The 21,217-nt window shown below is 42.9% G+C and overlaps 1 protein-coding gene across 1 annotated transcript in view; it reads right to left on the bottom strand.

Annotated features, from left to right (window-relative positions):
• Positions 1 to 21,217, bottom strand: part of NCKAP5 (NCK associated protein 5) — a 944,753-nt gene that overhangs the window by 109,287 nt on the left and 814,249 nt on the right. The window contains exons 11-14 of the mRNA XM_030917014.1: positions 16,202 to 16,303; positions 9,509 to 9,691; positions 1,088 to 4,860; positions 207 to 384 (exon numbers count right to left, since the gene is read on the bottom strand). Coding sequence (XP_030772874.1) covers positions 207 to 384; positions 1,088 to 4,860; positions 9,509 to 9,691; positions 16,202 to 16,303 — 4,236 coding nt within the window. The remainder of the gene's footprint in view (positions 1 to 206; positions 385 to 1,087; positions 4,861 to 9,508; positions 9,692 to 16,201; positions 16,304 to 21,217) is intronic.

The raw sequence follows: 21,217 nt of genomic DNA, 5'->3' as shown, positions 1-21,217 counted from the left end.
CAGACCCACTCGAGGTCCAGCTGCCAGCTCTCTGCTGCAGTTGTCACCAGTATTTCTCTCTCTTTTTACAAATCCTTTCTCACTGACCTTTTCTTTCCCCCAACTGCAATCTCTTACCCATACACTTGCATTAGCAAACGGTAGAAAGACCCCAGCCAGAACATCTCAGATTGTAGCACTTGATACCAGGATGGAGGAGCACTTACCAGGGAGCCTTTTGGTACTTCCATATCGGCTTTGCCTTTCATGTTTTTCTTGTGGTTTCCTTGAGTGCTGATAGAGCTGCCGGTGAGACAGGAGCCCTGAGAACTGCCCTTTAACACATTCCTGCAGGAAGCATTACTTGATCCACTTTCTGTCTGTGGAGCTGCTTTCTTATCAACTCTGCAGGTAGAAAGTGATTCCTCTGATGAGTGACCTTGCTCCTTCTTCAATCACTCTCCTTTTCCCAATCTTTTTAATATTTAAAGTAATCTCTTTCTAGCTCGTCTTTAAACCTTTGAGGGATAAGTGTGTCTCACAGGCCTTGATCAAATCTTCAAATACTCTAGTAGCGTGTCAATTTAGATGTGACAATATCATAATGTATTTTTTATTTTTATGATTACTGTGGAGAGGGGCAAAATAAAAACCACTGAAGAGTGATTCCTAAATACATTTTTAGCTTAAGAGTGGCAAGAAACATCATTATTTCTGGAAAGTTTCCAAGTATATGTTTGCTAGGTATAGCCAATGAAATCGGCATGCTTTAAAACGTACGTGTAATTTTCTTCCATTTCATGCCATCTGGGTACATTCATAGTTCCTAGTGTAGATGGAATTTCTATCAACCCTGATAAAACTTACCATTCTTTAATTTCAAAGACCATTGGTTTGGTTAACAAAGTAACACGGACTAAATTATCATTTTATTGCTAACTTTTATTTCATTGTTTAAATTCTGGCTAACGTATAAGACTGCTACTATTCATTCCTGCTCGTATGAAAAACATGCTTGACTGGCCTTTAATGCACAGAAAGCAAACAACTCTTTTTAAGGTGGTGGAGGGACCCCTCTACATTGCTACCTGCTTTTCCAGTGAGTTACCTGTTCAAGAGTTCCGTCATGAAGGTGTCTTTTGTTGAACATGTAACAGGGCTGTGTCTATTCCTTGGTTCAAACTTCAGTTGGTTGTAAATGTCTTGTGGTGTTTTCCGATTATTTTTGCTTTGTAAACCGCCATCTGGATTATCTGCTGACTTGGTGTCCTTGAGAAGCTCATTTTCTGTCTCACACTGTAGTTCAGGCTTCTTTTTCTCTTTTTTTCTTTCCGATTTTAGTTGTCTGTTTCCAAACCCCAAGACTTTTGCATCTTTCTTTTCTACTTTGGTTTTGGAGACGTCCATTTTCCTGCTACTCAGAGCTGGAAGTCTACTCTTCCGAAAACCAAACCAGCTGGTAAAAGAAGGCCCAGGCTTCTGCTTTGCTTCTACAGAGGTGGGCTTTGTTTGCACTTGGCCCTTTTCCACATTTTCCTGAATGCACAACATGACCTTTTCTTCGATTGTGGGTGAGAGGGGGGCTTCTGAACTCACAGCATCAGTCGCAGTTGCAGAGGCATCTGGATGCCTTCCAGAAGTTTCTAGTTTGGATGTACTGCTTGTTTCAAAAGTGCTTGGATGCTGAGTCCTCCCTGGGCTCTGCAGGACTTCAGGGCACTCTGTTGGGGTGGGTGGGCACCTGTGGCGGTCACTGCTTGGTTCCGCAAGTATAGCCACACTGGGGCACTCTCCCTGGGTGAAGGCCTGCTGGTTTTCCTTCCCAGGTGGGATGAGGAGTCCCTCAGACTTTGGAGGGACCCTCAGAAGCAACTTGCTTGGGCTCCCATGCTGACTGCTGGAGCTGCCTGAGCTCCCCAGGGAGCCCTGCCTGGAGGAGGGGTGCCCCAAGGGCCTCCCAGCACTAGGGAGACTCTCCAACATGGGAACAGAAGGGGCCTTGTTGGGAGAGCTTTCCATGGAAGAGTTCTGCCGGGTAAGAGAATTGCCTCTCTCAGCAGTATTGGTAATGATCTGAGTTCGGACTTTGCCTGGCCCTTCCATGGGGGGTGTGGAAGGCTTGTCTCCTGAGTGCGCACTGAAGCTCTGGCTGCGGGCTTTGGCGCCATTCATGCCCAGAGCTGGTTTTAGGTGTGGTTTGCTGGAGGAAAGGGATCTTTTCATGGATCTATTATCTACCCCGTCCCTTCCATCACTCCCAGGGATGCTACTTTCCAATGACTCTTGTAGTGCTGTTTCCGGGGGAAGCCCCTCAGCTAAACTGTCCTGGGCTTGTGAATCCGGTATGGTCACATTTCTTTCACCTGCTGTGATCTCCATGCTTGCTGGAGTCTTGGAGTCCTCTGGCTTAGACTTGTTCACAGCCACGGAACTTTTGGAGGCTTCATTTAAACTGTCTTTTTCATGTTTCCCTGGCACGGTGGAACTTTTCCTGAGCTGCTGGGGAGACTTCATGAGCACTTTGAGTCCCACCGGAAGGCGAGTTTTCAGTCCTTTCTCATGAGCATTTTGACAACCATGAGGGCTGTGATGGCTTTTGGAGGGTGATGGGGACAAAGAGGGACTACTGACCTGAGATGATGGTGACTCGTTTGCCCCTAAGAAGGAAGGCTTGGGGGGTGTGGAGGCGCTATCATTCAACTGTCCTTTTCTCCCTGGAGATACACTTTTGGAGGACGTCATTTCCAGTGGTTCATGGGTTGAAGGAGAAATCCTAGGAGTCTGTAATCCTGTGTCCATTTGTGGGGTCCCAAGTGTTTGGCGAGGAGAGGTTTTCAGGGCACCTCTCTTCGGAGAGACCTTTGGAGGCCCCAGAGCCATTATGGTGAAGGAGCTGGAGGGGGCATGAGCAGGGCACTGGGTTTGAATGACTGCTTCTGGGGAGGGCGTAGGGTAAGTGAAGACAGGCTTTTTGAAGGCCACAGAAGGTTTCTTCCTCTGCACTTCTGTCACGACCTGATTAGACGAAATAACCGGAGCAGAGATTCCTTTCAACAGAGGGGATTTGAATGGGGTCCTTGCTGTTTCACTGAGGACCCTGGTTTCAGACCTGGTGGATGAAGGTGCTGGTGAATAGTCATAGCTGGGCCTGGCCAGCAGGGAGACGGACCTGCCTGGAGGGGGCGGAGGGGAAGGGGATTTCGTCCCTGCCTCCGGCCCAGAGCCACAGTGTTCATCCCTCGTGGGGGGCTCTCCGCTGTCACTAGACTCAATGGCAGGCCTTGACCGTGACCCTGGAGTCTGACTCTTGGGGCAGTGGACCCAGTCCCTCCTGCTGGGCAATCTGGAGCTGTGCGGAAGTTGGGTGGGATGTTTTGGAATGTGCGGATCTGGTCGTAATTCAAAGAGGGGTCCTGAGCTGTCAGTCTTCATGAATCGTGAGAGTTTCCCAGGAACTGAGGCCGGTGATTTTTCAAGAGTCACCAGGCCAGATGAAGGGAGTAGTGTGGAGGCTTCCGGCTCCATTAGTTTTGATTTCTGAGGTGAAGACTTGCCCCTGGCAGGTATTTTTGTCAGATTTTGCTTTTGATAGATGCCCATGGGCGCTGAAGACCTGGAATTACTCTGGTATGAGAGAGTGTGTGTTGGCTTGACCAGCTTTTGCTGCTGAGGATTTTGTGTCACTGTCCTGGAGCTGAAAGATTCAGTGGACACCCTAGGAACATTATCTACATTATCTTTTGGAATGTTTTTTTCCATGTCCTCTTCAGACCTTTTAAAGAAAGTAGAGTCTCTTGCAGCAGCTTCTGGCTGTAAACAAGTAATTCCCTGAGGTAAAAGTTCAGTATGTTCTGCCTTGGGTCCAGTAGGAGCTGAATTGATGGAAATTTCCTTTCTGGTAACAGTGACAACTCCAGTCTGGTGAGAGCTGAATTCAATGGGCTCTCCATCTTCTGCATCAAATATCACGGTAACACATTCTTCTGAAGAAGTCCTTTTTACAACTCTTTGTTGCTTAATGAAACTAAACGTCTTTGGCCTAGTCTCTGAAGGGATGGGCACTTGTTCTTCTTCCTCATCAGGAGACCCACATAGAGATTTTCCAAACCCCACAAGAATATCCAGGTTCTCCACAGACTTCTCGGTGTCGGCAGCCAGTGACGCGTCTGAAGGACTTTTCTCATCACCGCTCTCTATGTGCAGCTCATCGAGTGTTTCGTTGTCATCAGTGTCTGAAAGCTGGAGGTTGAGAGCCACGCAGCCATGGCCTTGGCCGTGTGGGCCCCTCTCCCTCTGTACCTGAGGCGTCTGCACACTTGGGCACAGCTTCCTCTCCAAAGGACAGCTGCTGGAGCAACTTGTCAGCTTTTCAGGCCTTTCCCTGGGATAAACTGAGGACGTGCCTTCCAGAAAGTGTTTTCTATTTCTTTCCCAGCCAAACAGACTGTCAGAAACACTGTGGGTTAGTTTACTGCCATGCGGCCTGTAGCTCTGGTTTGGAACTGCTTGGAGCAATGCGAAGGTGGAGGAGTCATCGTCCGCATCATCGTGGGAATCTAGATCATAAACAAATGTCTTGTGGGGCTCCTTGCAGGGGCTCCCCAGGTCAGCTGTTTTGCAGGGGGGATACTCCTTGAGGCTGCTACTTTTAATTCCTGGAGAATATATTCCTTCATTCGAGTTCATGCAATCTTTATAACCCCATTTGGTTATCACTGATGGGGGTTCAAGTAACACTTTTCGCTTCTGTAGCTTTCTTAGCCCTTCCAAAATGTGGCTTTCCTTGATACGAGTTGGAGGTAGTTCATTTGTAGGACTAGCAAAGCCACTTGGGAGCGAAGAATCAATACTTAGCCTTTTATCCCAGTTTTGTGATGATTGCTAGGAAAGAAAAGTAGACATCAGAAATGATTAAACCATATAGATCACACATATATAAAAGGAAAAGTCCATCATGGGACTTAATTTGCACTAGTGGTTGATAAGTATTCACATACAAATGCCTACATTAATTAGCTAATTAATGTATTCACAAACTATGCAGCAAATATTGATTTTGCCAGGTCTTGTGCTAAGCAGCACAGTGATCTAAAGAAACAGAAGGTAAAGGCCCTGTCTTCATGGAGCAGAAATCCCAGCAGGGGAGAGGAGAGCCACAGCTCACTGTATGTCAAGGGAGAAAATGAGAAGTGCAAATCTTGTGGGTACTCTGGAGATTCAGAGGAGGGAGGCCACAGAGAGGTCTATTTGGAGAAAGGCATGAAAGAAAGGTACATATTTTTTTCTTTTAAGTTTACCTAGCTCTTGAAAGACAGGTTTGCCTTAGGTTAAAAGTGGGGGAAATAACTTCCAGGTGGAAGAAATGGGATGGGCAAAGACCTAAGTCAGAAAGTACATTCAAGGTACATTGGGGGAATGACTAGAAAATGACATGACCTTATTGTAGAGTGTCTATGATAGGTGCAGCGGGTAAAGCTGGAAAAGTAAGTTGGTTCATATCTTTACGCTCACATTTGATAGTTCTGTGACTTCATGACTTTATTTGGTAGGCAACAGATATCTGTGAAAACTTTCTTAAGTTACCACACACATATACACACACACACACACACACACACACACACACATAGCAGCTGGGCATTCGTTGTTAGAACCTGATAGTAATTATTCACCTACCAAATTTAGAAAGGTCAATTCCTTGCCCATTACCCTTCCCAAATGCCAGCCTCAGCTTTGGAAAAATGTATGGGAAATGACATAGAGAAAAGACTGTACTCTACATATTCATATTTTTTCCATAGTTTTGCTAATAAGAAATGGAAGGGGGGAAAAAAAAGAAAGCTAACATTTACTGAGCCTCTGCTGTATACCAGCCATTTACAGAGTGCTTTCACTCCATCTTCAGAACAGGCAACTGAGATTCATTGTTGGGGCTGTTGGAGATCACACAGAAAGAGCTGGAGCAAAGGTTTGAACTCTGGATTCTCGGGCTCTTTCTACAGCATTGTCAATTTCGACTCAGTTCAAAAGTGGCCATGAGGGGACGTGAACCCAGGCAGTCTGGCCCCAGAGCCTGCAGTCCTAATTGATGCTATACTACTAAAGTCAAGCTTGGCCCCTCTTCTCCCCTTTACCTTAGTCAGTGTCACAATAGAGATCACAGGTTACCCTACACTATTTCTTAAATGGTACTTGCAGAGTTTAGGGGACTGACCTAGCGACTTCTTAAGAAGGCTATTTGGGCTGGGCATAGTGGCTCATGCCTGTAATCCCAGCACTTTGGGAGACTGAGGCAGGTGGATCACGAGGTCAGGAGTTCGAGACCAGCCTGACCAACATGGTGAAACCCCATCTCTATTAAAAATACAAGAATTAGCTGGGCGTGTTGGCAGGTGCCTGTAATCGCAGCTACTCGGGAGGCTGAGGCAGGAGAATTGCTTGAACCTGGGAGGTGGAGGTTGCAGTGAGCTGACATTGCACCATTGCACTCCTTCCCGGGCGACAGGGTGAGACTCCATTTCAAAAAAAAAAAAAAAAAAAAAAAGGCTATATGATTAATGGTAAAGAGCTTCAAGACAAGGCTCTGGGTTTCAGAAATGCACTCTATACCAGTTTTGGCTACATCAGTCTCCTCCCTGCCCACCTTATGTGCAGAGGTTGAAAAAAAGGTCAGAAACTTCCATTTGAAGTCAGGCTTCTTAGTACACTGTAAACATTTGCTTACATCTAAGGCATTTTCATGAAAATTACTCTTGCTATCAACAATGCACACATTTATTTGTTTTTAAATCAAATCATAATTTTTCTTTAGGAAACTCTCCACCATCAGAAGTTGCTGGCAGTAGATGCTATTTGGTGATGCTGCCCCACTTCCTCTTCTCTGCACCATTACAAACTCCTTTAGAAATCAGAAGAAATCCCATTAGTGAATCTGGATATTCTAGATCCACCAGAAAGCAGTTGCCACAGTGTGAGTTTCTAAGAATTTCCATGATCCTGATAGTCATGTTGACAATAAATAAGAGAAGCCAGGCCAAAGTACCCCACAAGAGCTTGAAAAATGTGGATGTGTTTGCCCCCCAAGAAGACATGCTCAGCCTCTGCCTTGCCTCCTTTCCGCCATTCTGGAGCCTGCCCAGTGCTGCACTGCGACTTGCCCCAGAGCCAGCGGCTGCAGACCTCCTAGGGCCCAGGCTGTCTGCCCGGTGAGATCAGCCACATTCCTCCTTCAGTCCTCCACAGGAGGTTATAGTATTTAATAGCTGGAGAAAAGCCTAGGCCAATCTTGAAGCTTGGGGGTGAGAGACACATGGATGCCCTGTGGGAGTGACGGTGGGGAGAAGCTGGCACTTCCCACAGGCAGATCCATCCTTTGCTGCGAAAGTTGGAAGACAGTTGCTCTTGGGAAGCAGTGTGGCTGACTAAAAGATGCTATTGCTGAGGTTCAGGCCTGTAATGTCCACAGTCCTCTTCCATTTCTCGACTGGACAAGAATTATACACTTTTTTTTTTTTTTTTTTTTTTTTTTTTGAGGCGGAGTCTCGCTCTGTCGCCCGGACTGGAGTGCAGTGGCCAGATCTCAGCTCACTGCAAGCTCCGCCTCCCGAGTTTACGCCATTCTCCTGCCTCAGCCTCCCGAGTAGCTGGGACTACAGGCGCCCGCCACTTCGCCCGGCTAGTTTTTGTATTTTTTAGTAGAGACGGGGTTTCACCGTGTTAGCCAGGATGGTCTCGATCTCCTGACCTCGTGATCCGCCCGTCTCGGCCTCCCAAAGTGCTGGGATTACAGGCTTGAGCCACCGCGCCCGGCCGAATTATACACTTTTTTTTTCTAAAGGGCGTCTTGGTCTCAATGGGAGCAAACCAATCTCAATCACTGAAGCAACCGCACCACATTTCAGGCTGATTCAACAAGGCCAGTATAAAAGAGCATTAAGAATGTGGGTTCTGGAGCCTTCTGGAGCCTGGCTCTGCCATGTACTGCCTGTGGCATCTTGGGCCAGTTACTTAACTTCTTCACACCTCAGTGTCATCTTCTGTGAAATGGGGAGAATATGAGAGCCTACTTAGTAGGCGACTGGGAGCATTACATGATCTAATGCTTCTGAAGTCCTTAAAAGGCCGTGCTACACACGGTAATTTCTCATCAACTAGAGCCAGATTCCTCTGTAGGGCAGGCTAGTGCATTTCATGCAGGCTTCCTTTCTGTTTCTACACAAGTATTTTAAAAAACATAGTTGTGAGCTCAAAAAGCGCAATCATATGTTAATTGTTATGTAAGTTACTACACAAATTCAAATTAATATGATACATGTTTATTACGTAAGTTAATACTACATGAGTATCCAGCACAAAGCAAGAAACTGCAGAACTTTCTTAAGTAATCCACATTTCAAATGTCTTCATGAATCTGGGTCTGGCTTGTTGGGTCCCTGAGAAACAAGACTGTCCACTGTGAGATGTCCTGGTGTCCTGGTACTCCATGACCATGGCAGAGCCCTATTAAGGATCCAGAAAAGAGCCACCTGACTGTCCATGAAGTGCCTTAAGAACCTTATTTTTCCTCATTCAGGGGAGAGATTGCCTTAGAACATCAAAAGCTACTGTAATTGGAAGAATTTCAGCCAAAAAATAAAAGAAAGTGAAAAGCCTTTGAGAGGCAGAGAGAAAAAGAGGTGTGAACGTGAAAAGAACAGAGCTAGGAGCTCTGGGAGCCAGCGATATTCACAAAGCAAGGAAACATCCCTGACCATCTTTCCAGTCTGTTCCGAACCAGGCTCTGAGCAGTCATTATTCAGAGCACCTAACAACTCCTTAGAGGGGGCAATTTTGATAATGCAGCAGGCTCTGTACTTTGCATTGGAAGTCTGAGTACAAGGGAATAAGCCCTAAATGCAAACGTGAAATCTTCTGAGTTCTTGTTCAGAGGATGACAAAGCTACTCCCTCATCAATATCTCCTGGGAGTTCTGGATTTTCTTGGTTTCTACACTGCTAAAACCATGAACTAAATGTATACAAATGGTAGAAAAATGACCTCCAAACACTCTGATCCAGGGTTTCAATTCTCGTGTGCTCTTTCCTTTTCTCCAACATTAGGGAATGGATAAAACAGCTATTTCAAATATTTCCCTTACATCAGTGTACAAAGAAGTCTCCTCAGAGCACGAAGGAATCTCCAGCTCTGCAAGCCCACTGTGCAGATGGGAGTCATTCTAGTAGTAGTAATTATTAAAAATCCTGGTAAAGGAACTCTTGGCATGTATATAAGTAGAAATATGCCTACCTACACCGAAGTTGTGATCTCTGTCATCTCACCATGCTGCCCTCCAATTTATAGTCAAATAGTGTTTTACGAGGCTATGGCACTGATGAAAGGAGGTCAATATAATACATGAGCAGGTGCTCCGCAAATGGTGGCTTCCTTCTTACCCCTCCCACCTGCCCTTCACCTCCATGACCAAATCCCACCAGAAGAGGATTCTTTTCTGGTTCAGTCTGATGCCAGAGTGCTTAAAAGGAGGCCTTACCCTTTTCCTGAGGTTCTTCCCATCGTGCAACGTATAGGAGGAGCCACTGGAGTACTCGCTGCAGGTGCTTGAAAGAGACACTTCACTGCTGCTGCTGTAGCTGTTTCGAGGACAGAGATGACCAGGGATGACAGCCCCCAAGCCAGGGCATTTCAAGGCTGATTTTGTATTTAGTTGGTGTTCCTGAAAAAGCAGGACAGCTCTGAGCAAGGGCTTTGCTCAGAGGAGAGTAAATATCAATACAACCTTATGGTGAGGTAGGTGGGAATACAGATGCTCCTCAACTCATGGCAGGAGTACATCCCGATAAACCCACGGTAAGTGGAAAATCAGCTGAAAATGTACTCAATACACCTAACCCACAGAATATCATAGCTCAGCCCAGCCTACATTTACATTAGCCTACCATTGGGCAAAGTCATCTAACATAAAGCATATTTTATAATAAACTGTTAAATATCTCATGTAATTTATTGAATACTGTGCTGAAAATGAACATCAGAATGGTTGTATGGGTGCTCACAGTACAGTGTCTACTGAATTTGGCTCCATCACAAAGTTAAAAAATCTCGTTGAACTACCCTAAACTACAGATTGTCTGTATAGTACGGTATGATAGTTAGGGGCAGACTTTGCAGTCAAATTATAGGCTCCAATCCTGGCTCTGCCTCTCATTGTGTGACTATGGGGAAACCATTTACTCTCTTTCTTTCTTAAAAGAAAATCGTGATGTTAGGGTGCCAATTTTAGATCTTTCCTGCTTTCTCTTGTGGGCATTTAGTGCTATAAATTTCCCTCTGCACACTGCTTTAAATGTGTCCCAGAGATTCTGGTATGGAGGGGGGAGGGATAGCATTAGGAGATATACCTAACGTAAATGACAAGTTAATGGGTGCAGCACAGCAACATGGCACATGTATACATATGTAACAAACCTGCACATTGTTCACATGTACCCTAGAACATAAAGTATAATAAAAAAAATAGAAAGCTTAAAAAAATAAATAAATAGAAAAAATAATGATACTATTGCTTATCTTATAGGGTTATTGCAAGGACTAAATGAGGGTCTAGTTGTGAAGCACATCACAGCATCTGGCCTATAGCAGGTGCTCAGTTATTACAAGCTGCCATCATTATTAGGCAAAAGTACCACAAGGGTGTTCTTATTTTATCTAGCCATACTGGTGAGAATATCAAATCAGTATCAAAACATGATTTGAATGCTACAAAAGGACGAAGATAGAGTCACATCTTTGACCACAGGGTTCAAGAGCATGCAAACTAGCTGTGAGTCTAGTGGTCTGGATCCCGGGCTAGCCACTAAGCATGCACTCTTGAGCAAGGAAGACTTCTAACTTCCATGGTCTTCAATATCCTCTTTATAGAGGGTGCTGCTCGCTGAGATTTCTTCTACGGTTTCCTCTGGTTCTGATGGCATCATTCTAAGTCAACAACCAGATGCCCACTGCCTATCTGCACTACCTTACAGGAAGCCATGCACAGCAAACGCCAAACTCGGGTATCATGAGCCTCCACTGTAAATATAATAGTGCTTTTTCATATCCAGTCCTGGTTACCATTTGGCTATCCACATGGCAATAACCCTAACATCAAATAGATCTGAGTTCTTAGTGGAAGGTTCAGGCTGTTAGAATTCTAGAGGTTCTGCATAAGGCAAGAGTGACAAATAAAGTTGTAAACCTCCAAGTACATCTTGACAGCCACATTATAGGCCCCTTGTGTAACAGATGAAGCTCTACAAACTGGACAGGCTAAATTAATTTACATCCCAACCACTGAGAACAGAATCTCTCTATTACCGTCTAATTCCAGTCTCCTATTTATATAAAGCTTTGTCTCAGAAACTCTTTGATGGGAAGCCATCTGTCTTTGTGTCACTTGCAGAGTGGCAAAGCCTCTTACTTATACAATTTATTGACACTTTGTGGGTGCCTTTCAGTACCTGAGTACTTATCACTGTTCTCCAAATGCAATTCCAACTGACGGTGACTAAACGCCAGCTTGCGGAAGGAAGGTAATGATGATCCTACGGTACTTGCGGTAAATATTAAACTCCTACATCAGTATATAGGGCATGTTTAATTTACTCTCTAATCAATATCTATAATGCTTAATAACATTAGATTTTCAGTATTAGGCATCTGCCTTACTATCAATACTTCATTTTTGCTGCATAACAATCTCTTTAAGTGATCTAAAAATGCCAAGACATTTTACTATCCTACTTCTTCCCCCTGAAATTTGGCTCTAAACATCATTGAAAGGAGAAACTTGTCTTAAAACCAGGCTTTCAGCAATATCTATTGATTTATGACCTTGCTTATTGCCGGATTTAACTTAGTTCAGGGGAGTTCATATCTGTATCTCCACAGATGCCTACAAACAGTGGTTGTGCTGCAGAGCAGCAACTGCCATTTCAGCCTCAGCCACGGTCGGCACCTGGAATGTGCACTGAACAAACTTTCAGAAAGAGCTCATCAGGCTCCACTTCTACTGTGTGCTTTCTGTTTTCTCCATTCTGTCCTCTCATATTTTGTTGTTTAAGTAAGCAGCGTGGTGGCTGGCATTTAGGGCTGCCCCTGCTCTGACAGATGTGTGTACGAGACAGAGAGAGAGAGAGGACAGAGAGAGAGAGAGAGAGAGAGAGAGAGAGAGAGAGAGAGAGAGAGAGAGAGAGAGAGAGACTGTGTCTGCTGTCCCACCAGGCTGTCCAGATCCAAACTCCAATTGCCTTTCTGCACTCTGCCTGGCTTTTGGTTACAGTTTATGTTCTGCCTTCTCCCAATGTATTGAGGGAGGCTTGCATGCAATTCTCTCTGTTCTTCCCGCCTGTTCTTCCTACTACATGTATTAAAATTATACCTATTTTTACAACTCAATTTCCAGGTCTCTTTAATGAATAAGCAGCCTTGCCCACCCGTGCCCATGTGTACACCTCCTGTATAGATGTTGCGTAAGATGACAGGAAACTAGGACTCAGAAAATGGGCTGGGGTGAGAAGGAATTGCTGCTTCTCCCTTGGCCTTGAACTTGAGATGCCCTGCTTTTTTTTCTTTTTCTTAGATGGAGTTTCACTCTTGTTGCCCAGGCTGGAGTGCAATGGCATGATCTCAGCTCACCACAACCTCTGCCTTGCCTCCCAGGTTCAAGTGATTCTCCTGCCTCAGCCTCCCAAGTAGCTGGCATTACAGGCATGAGCCACCATGCCTGGCTAATTTTGTATTTTTAGTAGAGGCAGGGTTTCTCCATGTTGGTCAGGCTAGTCTCGAACCCCCAAATAAGGTGGGTGACCACTCAAAGTGCTGGGATACAGGTGTGAGCCACTGCGCCCAGCTGAGATGCCCTGATATGATGGCAGATGCTTGAGGGAGGTGGAGAAGGCCTGTGAATGTCATGTGGGAGCAGGCAGGGGCAAGGATGCTTAAGCGGAGAGGTGTCCTCTAAGATAGGCTTTTCACACTTTAATGTGAACTAAATCACCAAGGGATCTTGTTAAAATGCAGATTCTGAATCAGTAATTCTGAGGTAGGACCTGAGATGTATGTAGTATTTTTAACAAGTTCCCAGGTGCTTCAATGCTGCTATTCTGTGACCAGTGCTTTGCGTAGCAAGCCTCTAGGAGAAGCTATTAAAGAAGTCTGTCTCTTGTGTGGGTTCCCCAGCAGCATGTTGTGGTACCTCACAGTCTGACATGGGCTGTGCTAAGCCAGACAAAAGGAATGGTTGAGTCTGCCTGCCGGCAGGCACGTGAATTAGCGAGAGTGTCTGTGTACGTGTATGTGTAGTGGTGGTTACAGGGTAATTCCTTGCAAAGAAGAGAAGAAGGCGGCCACTCCTTTCTACTAGAAAATTCTCCCACTTTCTTACACTTTGGAAAATCAATGTTTGAATTTAATAAGGGATGCAGAATCCCTGACATCCTGGCTGCAAAGTGAGCTCTTTTTTTCCTCCAGTTTCCTTCATCAGCATGTGATTGTCACATAGGATTATCTACTCCAGTGAATAACTGCTCTGTGGTTGAGCACTGGAACTCCAAGGCCATTTATGAGGTTTAAATTCTAGCTTTCACTTGCTAGCTCTTTGAGCTTGGGAAAATTACTGAACCCCTTTGTGACTCAGTTTCTTTCTTTGTAAATGGAGATAATGAGAGTAGCTACCATATGGGATCATTGTGACGACTGAACAGCCCCTGACAAATGCTAATGCTTAGGGACTTTTACATGGGTTTTGCTGCTATTATTAAAAATGTTTATATATATATGTATTCATACATATACATACATATATACACATACACACATATAAAAACATTTATATATAAATATATATTTATAATATGTAATATATATATATTATATTTTTATATGTATTATATAATACATAAATATATAAAACATGAAATATATATGCATATATACACATACATACATACATACATACATATATATACACATATATATATAGAGAGAGAGACAGAGGCTGGGTGCGGTGGCTCACACCTGTAATCCCAGCACTTTGGGAGGCTGAGGTGGGTGGATTGCCTGAGGTCAGGAGTTCGAGACCAGTCTGGCCAACATGGTGAAACCCCATCTCTATTAAAAAATACAAAAAAATTAGCCAGGCGTGGTAGCATGCACCTGTAATCCCAGCTACCTGGGAGGCTGAGGCAGGGGAATTGCTCGAACCAGGGAGGTGGAGGTTGCAGTGAGCTGAGATCACACCACCATACTCCAGCCTGGGCAACAGACTGAGATTTCATCTCAACAACAACAACAATATATATACACACACATACACAAACACACACATGTGTCTTGGCTCTTCAACTAAGCCATCAGTTAGTTCATGGTCTCCCTACGGGACCCTGTTTTACACTTCCTGATATCCTATCATTTCTTGATGCCTGGTGCCTAAGTAGTAACTACATTAGGCAACAGCCAAAAGTGGATGGACTTTGTTACCAGAGATCACTGATGTGAGCTTCTGGCTTCTGGAGAGACATATTCGTAGAGCCCTTTCTCAGTGATCATTTCTACCTTTGCTGTGGTTTGCTGTGGGTGTGGCATGGTACCACAAATTAAGAGAACAGAAGAGGGCCAAAGGGACAGAGATCTTATGATTGTTCCAATATTGTTAGCAGGCACTGTGTACACACATTTCCTGTGTTATCTCATTTAATCCTCACCACAACTCTCTGAAATAGAAATATCATTATCCTCATTTTCTAAAAGGGAAGGCTGAGGCATTGAGGTTTTAATACCTTGCCCAAGTTGCCCTGTCAATACACCATTCTGATGCCCTGCCCAAGTCCAAGCCATCATGCCATGATGCCAAGTGAGCTCTCTGGCAATGAGCAGAGCTCCCAGAGATACACAGAAGCCCATGAATCCCAGCGAGTTGTCATCGATAATAGTGATTCTTCTTAAAATTCTTCATAAAAAATGTGTATTAGCTTCTCTTGCAACATTATCTTAATTATGTTGATTTAACAGGCAAAAATACAACCTGTCTTCTGCACTATCCAAAGTGTATTTTCCTCATTGTTTATTTTAGATTACTACCCTGAATGATTCATATACTTTAAACATTCTTACTGTGAGAAATGCAGTAGAAAATCTACAATTTTAGTTAAAAAATAAAGATAAAGAATGAAGCTGGCCGGGTGCAATGGCTCACGCCTGTAATCCCAACACTTTGGGAGGCCGAGGCAGGCAGATCACAAGGTCAGGAGTTCAAGACCAGCCTGACCAACATGGCGAAACCCCGTTTCTACTAAAAATACAAAAATTAGCTGGGCGTGGTGGTGGGCACCTGTAATCCCAGCTACTCACGAGGCTGAGGCAGAAGAAGCGTTTGAACCCAGGAGGCGGAGACTGCAGTGAGCTGAGATCGCGCCATTGCACTCCAGCCAAGGCAACAGAGTGACACTCCCTCTCAAAAAAAAAAAAACAAAAAAAAAAACTCCTGACCTTAAGGCTATATTATAGATTGGATGCCATTAGGTCTTTATAAACATTTAAAGTGACAACATTCCACTGAAATTCAATTCAAATCTAACTTGAGAATATTTTCATTTAATGGTCTATCTACACTGATAGAATTATTCAGTAAAATAAAAAAACAGTTATCCACAAATGTTCATGTCATTGTTTTAAGCCTTACATTTTTCATTATATATTTATTTAGCAATTGTGTTTTTTCAAGTTACTCCTTTTATGTCAATGAGAGTTAAAAAGCCATGCTGGTTAAAGTTTTGCCAAATAAGCACAAAGCTAACCCCAGCTAGAGAAAAAAAATGCAGAGCCCATGAATTTTTAAAAGTTCATACATAATATATCATAAAAGTAGGATGAATAAAATGGGATGTGGGTTTTAATAAAAAGCTCCTTGACCATTTCTCAGAGACTCTGAGATGTAATCAATATCCAAAAAAGGTGTCTTGGGGACAAAACCAAGATTTATGATATTTTTGTGGGGAATGACACTTTCTGTTTACTATATCAGCTGGGGGACATGATATTGAATTTCAGAGAACACAAGAAAGGAAGGTATTTTTATCTGCCTGATAATGCTTCAAGGATGTGCTTTATGGTTCGCTTGTGACATCATATTTGATGGAAGGAAAATAACAACCGAAACAAGTGTTCTGAAGGCAACTGGGAAACTCACGTGCAGCTCAGCATCAGTTCGTGACTGCGTCAGACTTCGGCTTCTTTCCACCTCTGAAAGCAAATCTCCGGATGAAAGATCCAAGAGGCGTGAGTGAAGTTTCTAGGTAAAACCAAGCAGAAACATTAAATAGCGATAATTTAATTACTTGTTTCAAAATCCTGCCTTGGACAGTTAAATCTTAAAAGAGTTGGCATTTCCAAATTAGATAATACATGTCCTAATTTTTAAAAGTTTATTCTAGTTTATCAGTGTTCCGTACACGTATATGTATGTGTGTATGCAAATTACATTTTGTAAACAATAGTCATGCTTTTACAGTCTGTCAGTCTGCCTTGGAAGATACGTAGTAGAAAAATATAAGTAGTAGTTAAAAAATAAGCAGTAGGAAAACTATGAACACTCTGATATATTTATTGGGTAGTATGAAAATTAACATTTGAGATTCACATTAAGAAAACCAATCACCAAGTTCACCTTATTAGGTTGAGCAGTGGTTAAAATCTGAGCAGATAATTATAAAAGTGACCTTATTTCTAAACAGCACTGATCTTGTGAAATCTTCCCTTGGACACATTTTAACTCAAAGTCATTAATGTCATCTGTTAGGAACAATTAATGTGAATAGAAAATAATTGCATCGGGGACCTGGGGACTCTGAGGATTTTGTACATTAATATTCACGTGCTATTCAATTATATACTGAATTCTTTATTTCAGTTTTGTTTGGGAGGCCTGCTAAGCCAGAGACATTTCACTGTATTAATCTTGATACTAATTACTAAGGCTTTTCTGTGGACATTAAATTTGATCTGTTTAATTGCAAATACAATAAAACTCGTGATTTATGCCTAATGTTTCTGCTAGGCTGATGACATTTTGAAAATGGCACTTATAGCCTGGCTTGTCTTGGTTACAATTTTTGTGGCTCTAGATGCTAAAAAAATCTAATTGAGTAAGTAAATAATGCAGCTAAGCGTGCCTCTCTCACTTCTGAAAAGTTTTTGCTACTCCTTTTTCTCCCTGGAGAGGCCCTGCTGCACACTGATGCTGATCTAAGAAATGCCTTTGCTTCTTTGCCACTAAGCAATGTTAGAATCATCTTAGTGGGCAGGGCTGTCCCACAGGTCACTCTGTCCCAGCATATCTACCATGTAGTCAGCAGGGACTGCAAACTCCACTAAAATGAGCCACATTCTCTCTGTTCCCCATTCGACTCTCTTTAGGCTGAACTTCTGTGAGAGCCCTGAGTACTTGGTTAGTTGATTATTCAACAAACATGTATGCAGCTCCTCCTGAAGGACGGCACTGTGACAGGGCTGCATTCTATTCTCCTGCAAGGGTAAAGGTATTTTTTTGCTGTTGTGGGTTGGCCAGTTCTCCTTCTCACTGGACCTTCCATTTGTGTGTCTGTGGAAGTCCTTTCACAAAAAAAGAAAATAATTTCTAAACTGATTGCCTGTTGTTTTGAAAATCCAAATTTCTCCAGCAGAGCTAAGACCTCCGTAGGTAACCAAAACCATGACATTGTTTCTGGACAGTTTTTATAATCCTAATACTATAATCTTCAAGCTCTAGAATCTGACTTCCCTGGGGGCAAAGACAGAATTTATCTCATCTTGTAATCTCTGGGACCTGACAAAATACATCATACTTAGTAAGCAGCCCATTAGTGCTTGTTGTAGTCTATAAACAAAAAGATGTCTTTATATTTGACTCACCCATATATAAGTTTTAAAGATGGAGAGAGTGCCAAAAGAATTACAATGTTGTGAGACCTAAGAGTACATTTATCAATATGCAAACAGGACCAGAAGTTATGGGAAATGACATTCAACAAAAGAAATGATTTTGAGTGGTATATCATGTGATTTGAGAGAAGAGGCCTCAATGGATTAGCTATCTGACTTATTCAGTTCATGAATGCACTTCATTATTACTTCTCAGATACATGATGTCACGCTTTCACCTACTGCATGCATATATGCATCTAAAAACCCACCCTCCTCAAGGCTGTTTCAGTGGCTTTTATCCAAATGGGTCCCTTCCCTTCACTGAAATAGGGAAGGTCTGCATGGGAGAAAGGAGAGGTCCTGGGGCAAGGGCCAGGAGACCTGAGTTCTAGCCCTATTGAAGGTACACGTTCTACAGGATCTCAGGAATGTAACTGAACCTCTTAGTCTCAGATCCCTCATCTGCTAAAGAAAGATGGAAAAACTTAAACCAGAGCTACCATTTGATTCATCAGTCCATTACTAGGTACGTACCCAAGGGAAAATCAATCATTCTACCAAAAAGATATAAGCACATACATGTTCATTGCCATGTTATTTACAGTAGCAAAGACATGGAATCAACCTAGGTGCCAATAAGTAGTGCATTGGATAAAGAAATATGGTACATATATACCACAGAATACAGCCATAAAGAAGAATGAAATCATGTCCTCTGCAGCAACACGAATCCAGCTAGAGGAAGCCATAATCCCATGTGAATTAATTCAGAAACAGAAAACCAAATACTGCATGTTCTCACTTACAAGTGGAAGCTAGACACTGAGCACACATGGACATAAACATGGGAAAAACAGACCCTGCAGACTAATAGATGGGGAAAAAGAAAGGGGGGAATGGGTTGAAAAACTACTTAGTGGGTACTATGCTCACTACCTGAGTGAAGGGACCTGCATCCAAAACCCAGCATCATGCTATATATCCATGGAACAAACCTGCACATGTGCCCCCTGAATCTAAAATAAAAAGTGAAGTTAAATAAAATTCCTAACAAAGTCACAACATCCAATGACAGAATTATAGGCATCAATAAGTGTGTATTTTCAGAAAAAAGAAAGATAGAAGTGGCTATTTAACCCACCACCACAGGTAGAGAGAGGCACTGTCATAGTAAGAAGGGAAAACAAATAGGATAATATGCTGAAATTCACACAGGTTAGTTTATTGTTATACCTGACAGCTGATGGTAGGTAATCTCTCAGATAATAAGGCACAAATGAATCATTCATTGTTATAGTTTTCATACATATAAGGCAAATAAAAATTGACTTAGAAAAAATCTGTTTACATTTTTAAAAAACAATTTATATTTTTAATTATTATTTTATGTCTAAAAATTTTTAATTATTACAGGTATATAATAGTTGTTTATATTTATGGGGGTGCATGTGATGTTTTAATTCAGGTATACAATGTATAATGATCCAATCAGGGTCATTGGATTACCTATCATCTCAAGCATAATAAAATCTACTTTTTTGTTAAGGCTATAGGCAAGGAAATGATAGGTAAATATCACACAACTTCACACAACTTCCCTTAAATAACTATGAAAGCACACAACCCCATAGAGACTACATTTCTTATGACAAGAATTTTTATAATAGACTTATATTTTCATCATATATATAATACACAGGCGTGTGTGTGTATAGCATCACTTTTTATACTGATAATATATTACCTGTGCTTCAGTGAAAAATAGGTAGAATGTATACATGAGAAATTTAAGTCACTGTCAAAAAGAGCGTAACTGACATAAGAAGGCCATGACCTCTTAAGAGGAGCTCCCCATCTTAGAGGGCAAATTTTCCATCACATACCCATGTATAGTTCATATTTACTGTTAGTGTTCATCTGAATAAAATCTCATCTGAAATACTTTAAACTTCCTATCTTTAATCTGCAACTCCCAATGAATTCTGGAGTTAGACATACTTTTCATACATGAAAAGTAGAGGACTACTCAGTATAGGTTTGAAGTAGGCCTTGCATCATCTGTCACACTGTGTCAGTAACTGAGATGCAACTGGGTTTCAGAGACAGAGACTCCTAATGGAACACATTTTCAAACCAGAGGTAAGCGAGGGATCTTTTTACTCAGATGCTTCCTTTGACGGTGATGGTCTAACCCTCCCTGTTAGACTGGCTTCAGTCTCTGGAATGTGCCCCTCCCCCATCTGAGTTGATCTTTGGTCCAGTTTTCCATGGCACACTCTCCTCCTCCTGCCCCTAGATCCTGTCCAGTATTCAGGACGACACTGAAACCCTCCCTGTAAAGTCATCTATCCTCTCTAAACCACAGTGGATTCCCTGCCTTGAGGGACTGGACCGCCTCTCATTTCGGTCCTTTATCCAAAGTGCACTCTTACTGAGTTGTTCTCTGTGTAGGTTCTATCTTCCTAACAGGACGATCAGCTCCAGGAAAATGCAGGCCAATCCCTTAATTTCTACATTATCCCAGTGGCAGGGACGAGCTGGGTGTCACAAAACCTCAGAAACCTTGGCCCTCTTCTTTCTGGGTGCATGGCTGGCCTGCATTTCCCAGCCTCCTTTACAGTCAGGTGTGCCTACATGACATGTTTAGCTCTAGGTCATGGAGCCTGAGCAAAAGTGACATCTGTCCTTTCTTGCCGGGCCCAGGAATACCTCCCTCAAATAGTCTTCCATGCTCTTTATCCTCCCACTGGCTTGATGCAGCCAACTCAGCACAGCAACCTTGGAAGCCACTTGTTGAAGATGAAGCCAACCAGGTATAAGGAGTCTGGCTTCTTAAATTCTCAACTGGAAGAAAGCTACCCTGGGAAAAGAAACAGTCTTTTTGGACCTGACACGAGGAAGATATCAACTTATACTGAATTTGGGCCATGATTCATTTGGAGTTTGTTGTTATTGCTGACATTGACCTGGCTGACACATCTCTCTCTGCAGCCTACAGGGTAGCCACTCAAGAAATATGCATGTTTCTATGTATATAGTTCATATGTGTACATATGTGCACACACATGTACCAATATACAGGTATTTACACATGGATATGTAGTGCCTACATCAACAGCCCAAGGTGACACCCCCACTGAAGATTCTAGCTTCATAGGAAAGAGACTTGCTTTCTGTCACTATATGCAAGGGCAGGGGTTAGGAGATCATGTGAAGAGCTAAGATGTGTCACATTTTATAACAGAACGCATGCCTCATACAGGTGTAAAATACCAAGCTAAGC

The sequence above is a fragment of the Rhinopithecus roxellana genome, chromosome 14, assembly GCF_007565055.1.
Source record: "Rhinopithecus roxellana isolate Shanxi Qingling chromosome 14, ASM756505v1, whole genome shotgun sequence".
NCBI lineage: Eukaryota > Metazoa > Chordata > Mammalia > Primates > Cercopithecidae > Rhinopithecus > Rhinopithecus roxellana.
Note: the sequence above shows the minus strand (reverse complement) of the source record. Positions and strands in the feature narration are given on the sequence as shown.